Here is a 12,587-nt window from a genome sequence, read left to right as displayed (position 1 = left end):
ATCCCACTCCCCCGACTTTTCCCCATATCCCTGCAAATTTCCAAAATTATCCAATTCTCTTTAGAAAGCTTCGATTGAATCTGCCTCCACCATACATTCAGGCAGTGCATTCCAGGTCCTAACCACTCGCTGTGTAAAAAAAGATTCTCCTCACGTTGCCATTGCTTCTTTTGCTAATCACCTTAAATCAGTGTCCTCTGGTTCTGCATCCTTCTGCCAATAGGGCCAGTTTCTCCCCAACTACTCTGTCCAGACTCCTCATGCTTGTGAACACCATCATCAAGTCTCCTCTTAATCTTCTCTTCTCCAAGGAGAACAGCCCCAGCTTCTCCAACCTATCCACATAACAGAAGTTCCTCATCCCTGGAACCATTCTTGCGAATTTTTTCTACACCCTCTCTAATGCCTTCACATCCTTCTTAAAGTGCGGTGCCCAAAATTAGACACAATTGAGACCGAACCAGCGGTTTATACAGGTTTATCATAACTTCCTTGTTCTTGTACTCTATGCCCCTATTTATAAAGCCCATATGCTTTAGTAACCATTTTCGCAACCTGCCCTGCAATCTTCAATGATTTGTGCAGATATACTCCCAGGTCCCTCTGCTCCAGCACTCCCTTTAGAATTGTAGCCTTTAATTTATATTGCCTCTCCTCATTTTTCCTACCAAAGTTTATCACCCCACACTTCTCTGCATTAAATTTCATCTACCACTTGTACATCCATTACACCAACCTGTCTATGTCCTTTTGACGTTCAACATATCCTCCTCACAGTTCACAATACTTCCAAGTTTTGTATCATTCACAAATTTTGTAATTGTGCCCTGTACATCCAAGTCTAAGTTATTAATATATCAAGAAAAGCATGGGTCCTAACACTGACCCCTAAAAGTCCCACCCTCCTCTCGCCCGAAAAACTGTTCACAACTACGCTCTTTTTCCTGTCACTGAGCTAATTTTGTATCCATGCTGCTACTGTTCCGTTTATTCCATGGACTCTAACTTTGTGACACTTTATCAAATGCCTTTTGGAAGTCCACATGCACCACATCAACTGCATTACCCTCATCAACATGGTTACCTCACCAAATAAACTCAAGTAAATTAGTTAAACATGATTTGCGCCCTCAATAAAGCCACGCTGGCTTTCCTTAACTAATCCAAATTTGTTCAAGTGACTATTAATTTTGCCCAGAACTATCGTTTCTAAAAGCTTTCCCACCACCAAGGTTAAACTGACTGCCCTGTAGCTGGTGGGCTTGTCCTTACACTCATTTTTGAACAAGGGTGTAACATTTGGAATTCTCCAGTCCTCTGGAAGAGCCTTGTATCTAAGGAGGATTGGAAGATAATGGTCAGTGCCTCCACAATTTCCACCCTTACTTCCCTAAGTATCCTTGGATGCATCCCATCCTGTCCGAGTGAATTAGAGTCATAGAGAGATACAGCACCAAAACAGGCCCTTCGGCCCACCGAGTCCGCACCGACCATCAACCACCCATTTATACTAATCCTACATTAATCCCATTTCCCTCTCCCATCCCCACCTTCCCTCAAATTCTCCCACCTACACAAGGGGCAATTTACAATGACCAATTTACCTATCAACCCGCAAGTCTTTGGCACGTGGGAGGAAACCGGAGCACCCAGAGGAAACCCACGCAGTCACAGGGAGAACTTGCAAACTCCACACAGGCAGTACCCAGAATCAAACCCAGGTCGCTAGAGCTGCGAGGCTGTGGTGCTAACCACTGCGCCAGCCCTAAACTTTAAGTACAGCCAACCCATCTAATAACTCTATCAATTTTCAGCCCATCCAGTGTCTCCACTACGTCCTCTTTCATCATGACTTGGGCACCATCTTCTTCCTTGGTAAGGACAGATGCAATGCATGCATTTAGTACCTCAACCATGCCCCCTACCTCCATGCATAAAGCCCCTTTTAGGTCCCCAAGCGGCCCCACTCCTTCTTTTACTATTTATATGCCTATAGAAGACGTTTAGATTCCCTTTCACGTTAACCGCGAGTCTCTTCTCATATTCTCACTTGGCTTCTCATTTGTTTTTTTCCCTGCCCCTCTGAACCTTCTATATTCAGCTTGGTTCTCAATTGCATCATCCACCTGACATCTGTCATACGCACCCTCTTTCTGCTTCATCTTACTCTCTATCTCTTTTGTCATCCATGGAGCACTGGATCTGTTTGCCCTACCTTTCCCCCTCATGGGAATGTACCTCTACTGTAACCAAACTATCTCCTCTTTAAAGAGAGTCCATTGTTCTGTTACAGTTTTGCCTGCCAATCTTTAATTCCAATTTACCTGTGCCAGATCTGTTCTCATTCCATTGAAGTTTGCCCACCCCAATTAATTATCTTTACTCTAGATTGCTCGTCCTTTTCCAAAGCTAATCTAAACCTTATGATGCTATGACCACTGTCCCCTAAATGTTCCCGACATCAGATTCACTTGGCCCATCTCATTCCCTAGGACCAGATCCAGCAATGACTCCTTCTTCATTGGACTGCAAACATTCTGATGTAGAAAATTCTCCTGAACACCCTCAAGAATCTCTTGCTCCTCTTTGCCCTTTACACTATTACTATCCCAGTCTATATTAGGGTAATTCAAGTCCCCCATTATAATTGCTCTAAAATGTTTGCACCTCTGTAATTTCCTTGCTAATATGTTCCTCCATATTCTTCCCACTAGTTGGTGGCCTATCGAATACACCCAGCAATATAATGGTACTTCTATTGTCCTTTAGCTCTAACCAAATGGATTCTGTCCTTCACTCTTCTAAGACATCCTCTCTCTCCAGCACTGTAATGTCCCCCTTAATCAATACTGCTACCCCTCCTCCTTTCCTTCCTTCCCTATCTTTCCTAAGCAGCTTGTATCCAGAAATATTTCAGACCCAGTCGTGCCCTTTTTTGTGCCAGGTCTTCGTTATTGCCACATCATATTTCCACATAACTATTTTTTTTTTTAATTCTTTGATGGGATTGCTGGTAAGGCCAGCATTTGTTGTCCATCCCTATTTTCCCTTGACAACTGAGTGGCTTGCTAAGCCACTGCAGATAGCAGTTAAGAGTTAACCACATTGTTGAGGGTCTGGAGTCACATGTAGGTGAGACAGGTAAGGACGGCAGACTTTCTTCCCTAAGAAAGGCCCACAGCTCACCAATCTTATTTACCACACTCTGGGCATTCATATACATGCACAGTAAACCTAATTTAGACCTTATTACATTCCTTCTTACACTGACCCCACCTAATGCCTTAATATTTCCTACTCTAGTGCTATCTGTCTTTCTGAATTCTCTGTGCACCCAGGTTTTCCTCTCTATTACCACTTTCTGGTTCCCACACCCCTGCCAAGTTAATTCCTTTGTCCGCAACTGAGGATTTTCTCCCACTGTGGTTGACAAAAAGCTGGGATGTACGACCAAATATGACTGCTTTGACTAAGAGCCAGCACAGGTACAACAGGCCAAATGGCCTTCTTTTGCACTGTAAGTTTCTATGACAGGGCTCTCAGCCACATCCGTCCTGCACTTCTGCCCTCAGGGCACCTTCCTGTGCAAGCGCAGGAGATATTACTTATTTATTTATTTTTTATTGTTTTTTTTATTATTTAGAGATACAGCACTGAAACAGGCCCTTCGGCCCGAGTCTGTGCCGACCATCAACCACCCATTTATACTAATCCTACACTAATTCCTTTTTCCTACCACATCCCCACCTGTCCCTATATTTCCCTACCACCTACCTAGACTAGGAGCAATTTATAATGGCCAATTTACCTATCAACCTGCAAGTCTTTGGCATGTGGGAGGAAATCGGAGCACCCGGAGGAAACCCATGCAGACACAGGGAGAACTTGCAAACTCCACACAGGCAGTACCCAGAATTGAACCTGGGTCGCTGGAGCTGAGGCTGCGGTGCTAACCACTGCGCCACTGTGCCGCCCGATGCCACACCTGCCCTTTCACCACCTCCCTTGTGCTATCTGTCTTTCTGAATTCTCTGTGCACCCAGGTTTTCCTCTCTATTACCACTTTCTGGTTCCCACACCCCTGCCAAGTTAATTCCTTTGTCCGCAACTGAGGATTTTCTCCCACTATGGCTGACAAAAAGCTGGGATGTACGACACTACCACTGTCCAGGAACCCAAACACTCCTTCCAGGTAAAACAGAGTTTTACTCGCACATGTTTCACAATGCGGTCTCCTCTACATTGGGAGACCAAACATAGACTGCATTGCACTTGGCTGAACACTTTCAGTCCACAAGTGAGATCCTGGGCTTCTGGTCCCTTGCCATTTTAATTCTCCATCCCACTCCCACCTCTGTCCTCAGCGTCTCACACCATTCCTCAAGCTTCCATCGAGCTTCACTGGAACAGCATCTCATCTTTCAAATAGGCATTTGACAACCCTTCTGGCCTCAGTAATGATTTCAATAACTTCAGATCAGAAGAGCAATTGCTGGTAACAGTTCTGCTAAATGTATTCATGACAGCTGTTGGGAATGGAATATTTCACGTTTCTAATACAATTAACAGTTTCCAAGGATATTCAAGAAATTGAGTCTATAGTATAAAGCCTCCTGGAGAGCTGAGCCAAAATTGGTGAAAAGCATTAGCATGCTAACATCCAATGGGGATAGATATATGCTTGAATCCCACTCTGCTCAGTTTCCACCCAGACCTAGAGAGTAACATACCACACAGAGGTTGTAACAAAGGTGAATGGAAGAGAAGAGGAGGCAGGGAGAAAACACTGGGTAGATTCACTTGGAAAAGCAAAAATCAGTAGTCAACACCCCAGTCCACTGAAATGAATTGTTAACTGTAACTTCTTGGCCTGTTAAAACAAACACATTACCATCTGTATTTTCACTTCAAATCATTTTCATTAAAAGTATCGACAGCTTGAATTCAAGACGTTGTGATGTAAAGCAATTTAATTTCTCTGTACTCCAATTTAAAACCATACTAAAAACAAAACTTCACAAAAGATGAATTATGAATATTTAATTTTGTTTATTAGTCTATTAATGGTGCCCTTAGTAAGACCGTTAGATCTAACACATGATGCTTCAATTCTCTTAAAAGCATTTTACTTAAGGAAAAGCTACATAATCAGTTGGCAAAACATAAAATTCTGTGAAGGACAACTTCATTTCAATTACAGACTAGATTAACTGAAAGGCCTTAATTGGTTTATTCTAATAAATATTATAGAGCAAAATGCCTTCGGAAGTTGCAAAATAAAGGGAACACAGGATTGTCTTTCAGCAGTTTGGGTGAACCATAAAAAAGATACGGCACAGAAAGAGGCCATTCAATCCATCGGGTCTGCGCCAGCTGAAAAAACTAGCCACTCAATCTAATCCCACCTTCCAGCACCTGGTCCATAGCCTTGCAGGTTACAGCACTTCAGGTGCATGTCCAGGTACCTTTGAAATGAGTTGAGAGTTTCTGCCTCCACCACTGTTCCTAGCAGCGAATTCCAGACTCCCACCACCCTCTGGGTGAAAAAGTATTTCCTCATGTCCCCTCTAGTCCTTCTACCAGTCACCTTAAATCTGTGCCCCCTGGTAATTGACCTCTCCACTAGGGGAAACAGGTCCTTCCTATCTACTCTATCTCGGCCCCTCATAATTTTGCACACCTCAATTAAGTGACACCTCAGCCTCCTCTGTTCTAAGGAAAACAACCCTAGCCTATCCAATCTTTCCTCATAGCTGCAATTTTCAAGCCCTGGCAACATTCTTGTAAATCTTCTCTGTACTCTCTCCAGAGCAAATAAATCCTTCCTGTAATGTGGTGACCAGAACTGTACGCAATACTCCAAACACTATGCAAAAGTAATAAGTAACCAAATAACGCACAAGCAAAATACCGATGAAAGGTCAGGGACCTAAAACATTAGCTCTGTTTCTCTCTCCACAGATGATTCTGGACTGCATATTGTTTCTCGCATTTTCTATTTTTATAATCTCAACAAATAATTTGTTTCAGATAAAATCAAAAAAATTGAAAAGCAGCATAGGAAAATCTCTCTCAGTTACTGAACATTTGAAGGAGAGACTATTATTTTAGCACAATCAGAATCACTGACTTTACTCCCTTTGCTGTGTCTCCAGCTCCCAATAAAATGGAGGAAAAGTCATGGTAGGCATTCTGATTACCCCAAAATAAGGAAAGTGAACAAACTGTCTTTTTAACTTCCAATCACAATGAAGTTTATTACCTGAATGGGCAGCTTTGGTACAGTTGCAGATTCTTGACTTATACTTGCTCTAAGTTCCAACCTCTCAGTATCAGATGCCACACTTGACACATCCAGTCTAGCAATTTCTTTAGCGGATGGGACTCTCAACTCTCTAGTTCTTGTGGCAGTTGTTCCAATATCTTTGTCCAGGTTATTACTGTTATAAGTTGTAGTTTCAGCAATGTGGCAGTCCAGTTGCTTTAAAGGTTCAGTAGTCGATTCTGTTTGCAATTTTGCCATCTCTTGTCGCATTTTGATCACCTCTTCCTCTGATACCGACGCAGAATGATTTGAAACTGCTTCCGAACAGCTTTCATTATCTTTGGATGCAGAAGTCGAAGTACTATCTAGTTCTTGAGAAATGGCCTGAAGCTCTGTGACATTGTTTTCTTGACTATTTAAACTATTGTCATGCTGCCTCTTGCTTGAATATTCTACCTCGTCAATCTTTGGCTCACATGCTCCTAATTCAACATTACGCTCTTGTTCATTTGTAGTATTTTCTATTGCTATTTTCTCATTAATTGACAGTGAAGGAACTGAGGTAATTTCCTCCAAGAAAGACTGTTCTGAACTAGCTGAACATCCAGTTGAAGGTACAGCTGAACAGTCCATATCCTCCACGTGCACTTCAGATTTCTCCACTTTGGAACTTTCCAAAGAATCTGGTTGTTTATTTGATGTCTGATCTACTACTTCTGCCACCTTTTCTACTTCAGTACCATTAGATGCTTCTTTTGTTTTGTCTGTCTGTTCCACATTTTTCTGCTGTACTTCTGTGTTTACAGTACTGGTTTCTTGGATGCCTTCAAATTGCTGTTCAAGCTTGAAAACTTCTGCTTTTTCGAATTGTTTGTCAACATTTTCAGAGTGAGGTACATGGATGACCTCAAAAATATCTTTCTGAACTGTGGCTTCTTGTGCTCTGCTAACCTCAGAGATGGTTTGAATGGTCAAAGATTGCCTTGTGTTTTCATCTTGCCTTTGGTACTCTTCAAACATTCTGGCCAAGCTCTCCTTGTGTATTTCATAAGTAACCTGAAAAAACAAACATAAGAACACAAAAGAAACTAATACAATTGATCATAGTCATAGTCATATCCGACTAGTGAATAGCTGTGTATATACTACCCAAATTTAATAAAGGTATTTTAATGGAAACTAAGGGCTGACTATTCTGGCACACACCACGACCTCCCCACCGCCACCCCCCCCCCCCCACCACCACCCCAACCCACCCGAGACAGGTTCAGAGGTAGGAGGGGCCCACAGAATTGCGATGGGAGGCAGGGGCGGAGGGCCTGTCACCTCCCAGCACAGCCCAATTTTGTTGGGGGTGGGATGGGCCAAAACGGCCTTCTCGCCCAGAGACCTATTAATAGCCACTTAAGGGCCTCTTCCTGCTGCCGTTGGGATTTAACCAGTGGCAGGGGGGTCTCCGCCATGCAGGGAGATCACCACCTAGTAAAACGAGATGACCTCCCTTCGGGTTTGGGGGTGGCAGCCCTCCTCTGGAGCCCACGGAGGGTCCCCGCCAGGAAAACCTACACCAACCTCAATTCTTCCCTTCCCCCTGCACTAAACGCCCACCCACCCCCCTTGGTGGGGTCTGCCAGCCTGGTCCCAATGGTACCGCCTCACTTACCTTGGATCTGGACTCCAGCGCTGAGGCTGTGTCCAAGGCCCCTTGCAGTACTGACAGTGGCCACCACTCCCAGTGACACTGCCAACACTGCTGAGCTGCCGGCCCAGTGCTTGACTAGCAGCTCTTGGAAGCAGGATCCCCATTTTTAATGGACAGGGGGGTCCCGGCGCAGGCTGTTAATTGGCCCGGCACCGTAGATTCGCTCCAGGGGGCACCAGCTGGCTGTGCCAGGTGCCCCGCAGTGGGCACAAAATTCCGTCCCAGGTGTTTTTTCCCCCCCCCCCCCCAAGGGTGAGGCAGAAGGGGTCCTGTAGTTGTAGAATTGTTTACTAACTGCAGTTTCACAACACTATTTTGTCCTGATATAACCCAGATAACTATTCATCGGAGTGTTACTATTCAATGATGATTGGATTTTTATATGTGGTTACATTCTGGAGAACTTCTCATCTCCAATTATGTCGAGTGCCATCAGCCTAGGTGATGCAAAGTTGCAGTTTGAGGTGTTGGCAGCATTGATACTAAAATCACTGAGATATGACCTGGCAATTATACTGTTCTAAAAAAGCAGTTGGCCATTCAACACCTCAACACTGTTCTACCTGCCTTGGTGGAAACCCCTTGATACCCTTACCTTACAAAAATTTCACAGTTGAAAATTTCAATTGACCCAGCATCCACAGCTTTTTGGAGAGCAAGTTCCAGATTTACACGACCCTTTGTATGAAAGTGCATTTAGATTTCACATCTAAATGTGCAAGCTTTAATTTTAAGATTACGCCCTTGTTTTCTGGAAGTGTTTTTAAAAAAAAAAAATACTGGTGGTATTGATCTCATTGTCCTTTTGCAGATCTTCTGAATAAAACCTACAATGCTATACCACCAGCTTTTCAAGTGTTCACAAATTTACAGAATGCAAGTAGCCCAAAAATCTGCCATGACTGTCCCACCAGACAATAAATCTGTATATTTTAAGTTAATCCCACCATGAACTCTAATAATTCTGCATGCAACAGGAATTTTGCACTGACTTCCCGCATATAAGTCAAATAAAGTGTCTCTCCACATTTCCTTGTCTCATCACTCATGCTTTCCCCAATTCTCTACCTCCCATCAGTTACCCATTCCTTCACTTTCCCACTATATCCTTCCTTTCCTTATATCCCTTCACTCTCCTTATTTCACTGTCTCTCTCCTCAGTTTAATGCAATTTTTGAAGTCTACAGAAAATAAAACAGCCATGTGATCAAAAGTGAATTCATCGGTTTCTCACATACGCACAGCCTCTGTTTAAAAAAAAACATTTTACCTCAATGAAGTTTATGTAATTGTTCTGGTATTCAAAATTATTTGAAGAACAGCTACAAAGTGCTGGCAGCTAAAAATAATTCTCTGTATAACTGACCAAATGGTGCTGATGGACCTTGGGAAATGAAGCACACTTGACATGCTCAAGACTGCACAATTCAAATTCAACTCAGGTCACAGTTTTGCACAAAAATATCAGTACCAGGGAAGCCTGAGGCCTTCAAGGAATAACTTAAATGAAACCATTAAGAGAAACAAAATTAGACAATTCACCTTTCAGTTAATCAAGTTACTACAAAAAAAATTGTTTCTTTTAATTTTGCTAAACTCCTATTTTGAACATTAAAAATTTCACTTACCAAGGAAAAATGGTGAAAAGATTCAAAGCGCATTTTAAATGATTTGTAGCAATAATGGCCAGAATGTGCAGTGTGATATACTATAAACATCAGTTATTTTGTGTCACACAGCACGATACCCTTAACACTGAATAGGTCTAACGCAGCCCTACTCAGAAGAGCAACAATTACTTGAGTTTTCAATAAACACACACTAAATGGGCATAACTTAATACGCAATAATTTTTTTTTTAGACATCGAACATGAAAAGCAATGACAGAAAATGAGGCCTGCAAGTACTGCAGTGTTTCCACATTTAACAGGAAAATACTCCTAGAGATACAACAGAACAAAGAACAAAGAAAATTACAGCACAGGAACAGGCCCTTCGGCCCTCCAAGCCTGCGCCGATCCAGATCCTCTATCTAAACATGTCGCCTATTTTCTAAGGGTCTGTATCTCTTTGCTTCCTGCCCATTCATGTATCTGTCTAGATACATCTTAAAAGATGCTATCGTGCCCGCGTCTACCACCTCCGCTGGCAACGCGTTCCAGGCACCCACCACCCTCTGCGTAAAGAACTTTCCACGCATATCCCCCCTAAACTTTTCCCTCACTTTGAACTCGTGACCCCTAATAATTGAATCCCCCACTCTGGGGAAATAGCTTCTTGCTATCCACCCTGTCTATACCTCTCATGATTTTGTACACCTCAATCAGGTCCCCCCTCAACCTCCGTCTTTCTAATGAAAATAATCCTAATCTACTCAACCTCTCTTCATAGCTAGCGCCCTCCTTACCAGGCAACATCCTGGTGAACCTCCTCTGCACCCTCTCCAAAGCATCTACATCCTTTTGGTAATGTGGCGACCAGAACTGCACGCAGTATTCCAAATGTGGCCGAACCAAAGTCCTATACAACTGGAACATGACCTGCCAACTCTTGTACTCAATACCCCGTCCGATGAAGGAAAGCATGCCGTATGCCTTCTTGACCACTCTATTGACCTGCGTTGCCACCTTCAGGGAACAATGCACCTGAACACCCAAATCTCTCTGTACATCAATTTTCCCCAGGACTTTTCCATTTACTGTATAATTCACTCTTGAATTGGATCTTCCAAAATGCATCACCTCGCATTTGCCCTGATTGAACTCCATCTGCCATTTCTCTGCCCAACTCTCCAATCTATCTATATTCTGCTGTATTCTCTGACAGTCCCCTTCACTATCTGTTACTCCACCAATCTTAGTGTCATCTGCAAACTTGCTAATCAGACCACCTATACTTTCCTCCATGGTTAATCTGCAAGAGCAAACCGTTGTCCATCTTTGTGACATTACACAATATATTAACAAACTGCTGCGCCTATTTTTTAAACCAGAGACAACACAAGGTACATTAAAAATAGAACATGCAACGTACATGTACACTGGCAATTTTTAAGGACATAGATCCATTGCAGAGGGGGCACATGAATTATTGTCGCATACCAGTCTCATGCAATTGGAATTAAACAAATGTAATGACTAAGCAGATTTGTGTTTTCAATTTGGTAAAATTTCACTCTTGACCAAACAGAGAATCAGTCAGAAAATATAAGCTGCAGAAAAAGTATGATTAAGATCTGGTAACAAAGGCACCAACAGTATTTTAAAAAGACTGAACTTGCATATCAACTACTTCATCAAAAACTTTCAATGCATCAACTCACTGCCATCAGACAAAAAAGTATCTTCCTCTTCCACAAAAAATTGATTACTGCTTTTTTAAATAAGAAAGCAGACAAGATGATTCAATCAAAACCTTAGAGGCATGCAAGTTAACAGTGTCAAACACCTCTTTCTTCACTATCACAGAACAAACATTACAAAACTATTTGTAAAGACTCAGTCAAAAACGATCATGGCAAAAGCAGAGTTTTTTCAGCACTGCCATTGGATTTCTTTTTAACGAAATGAAATGTATACGAGTTACTTGTCAACACCAAATCAATCCCTGGAACACAAATCTAACTAGTTTGCATTTTCCCCCTTTTTCCTTGAGGCTTTACAGTGAAAGCAGATAATTTGCAATTAATTAGCAGATATTGTTCTAAATTAGCTAGCTACATGAGTAGTCATTAATCTTCCCAATCACTTGATTGCTAATCCATAGCTGTTTGCACAGCAGAGATCCCTTCTGAAAGTACAGGCAAAATACATTGCCATGCTATCAGAAATTTCTGGTGTTCCATTACTCCCAACATAATTTGACATCCAACATTTACTAATTAACAGAAAGGGTATTTTAACATATGAACAGGAGTGGTTTTGATCAGCTTTTAAAAAAAAAAATCCAACAACATTTTTTAATTTCTTCTCGGTCAAATGAATTGTTGCTCCTAAAAAGTTCAAATTTAACGTGCCTTTTTATAAAGATACCCCATTTACGCAGTCATGTTGTGCCAGATCACAGCACAAAGTGTGGTGAAACACAGGCCTGCATCTGCAATGCTCAACACCAGAGTTGTGATTCCAGTAAGACTACCATGGGTAGGCACACAAGCCTTTACGCAACAGAACTGCTGAATTAAATGTACTAAGGTACAAATAATAGGGCCACCTTGAAAACAAAATATTTAAATGCAGTTCCAAATTGGTTTTCTGACTAGTATAGAACTGTTGAAGGTTGGGGAGAGCGGAGTGGGGGGATGCGGTGGTGATGACTACATGGGGTGCCAGGTATCAGATTTGTGTCCACCTGAATTACTTTTTTTTTTTGCTGTCCACTAACAGGAATCCTGCTGCTTTGTACAACGGTAACAAATTTTCTGATATGATGGTACTGCTTTCTTTTGGGTAGCTTGCGGAAATTCTGGTGTGACAATACTTGCATTTTTGACACAGAAAACTTAGAAAATCAATGATTTTAAAATACATTTCTTCACTTTCGCAATTGTAGAACCCAAATGATCAGCAAATTATTTATTTAATTTTGCACCACTCATATTCCTCACCTAACTAGCACAG

At 42.1% G+C, this 12,587-nt stretch overlaps 1 protein-coding gene across 1 annotated transcript in view; it reads right to left on the bottom strand.

The window, feature by feature from the left end:
* The window catches only part of lrba (LPS-responsive vesicle trafficking, beach and anchor containing), a 1,007,923-nt gene that overhangs the window by 796,282 nt on the left and 199,054 nt on the right, over positions 1-12,587 (bottom strand). The window contains exon 22 of the mRNA XM_068041130.1: positions 6,263-7,321. Coding sequence (XP_067897231.1) covers positions 6,263-7,321 — 1,059 coding nt within the window. The remainder of the gene's footprint in view (positions 1-6,262; positions 7,322-12,587) is intronic.

This window comes from Heterodontus francisci, chromosome 1 (assembly GCF_036365525.1).
Source record: "Heterodontus francisci isolate sHetFra1 chromosome 1, sHetFra1.hap1, whole genome shotgun sequence".
Taxonomy (NCBI): domain Eukaryota; kingdom Metazoa; phylum Chordata; class Chondrichthyes; order Heterodontiformes; family Heterodontidae; genus Heterodontus; species Heterodontus francisci.
This window is presented reverse-complemented; position numbering and strand designations above follow the sequence as displayed.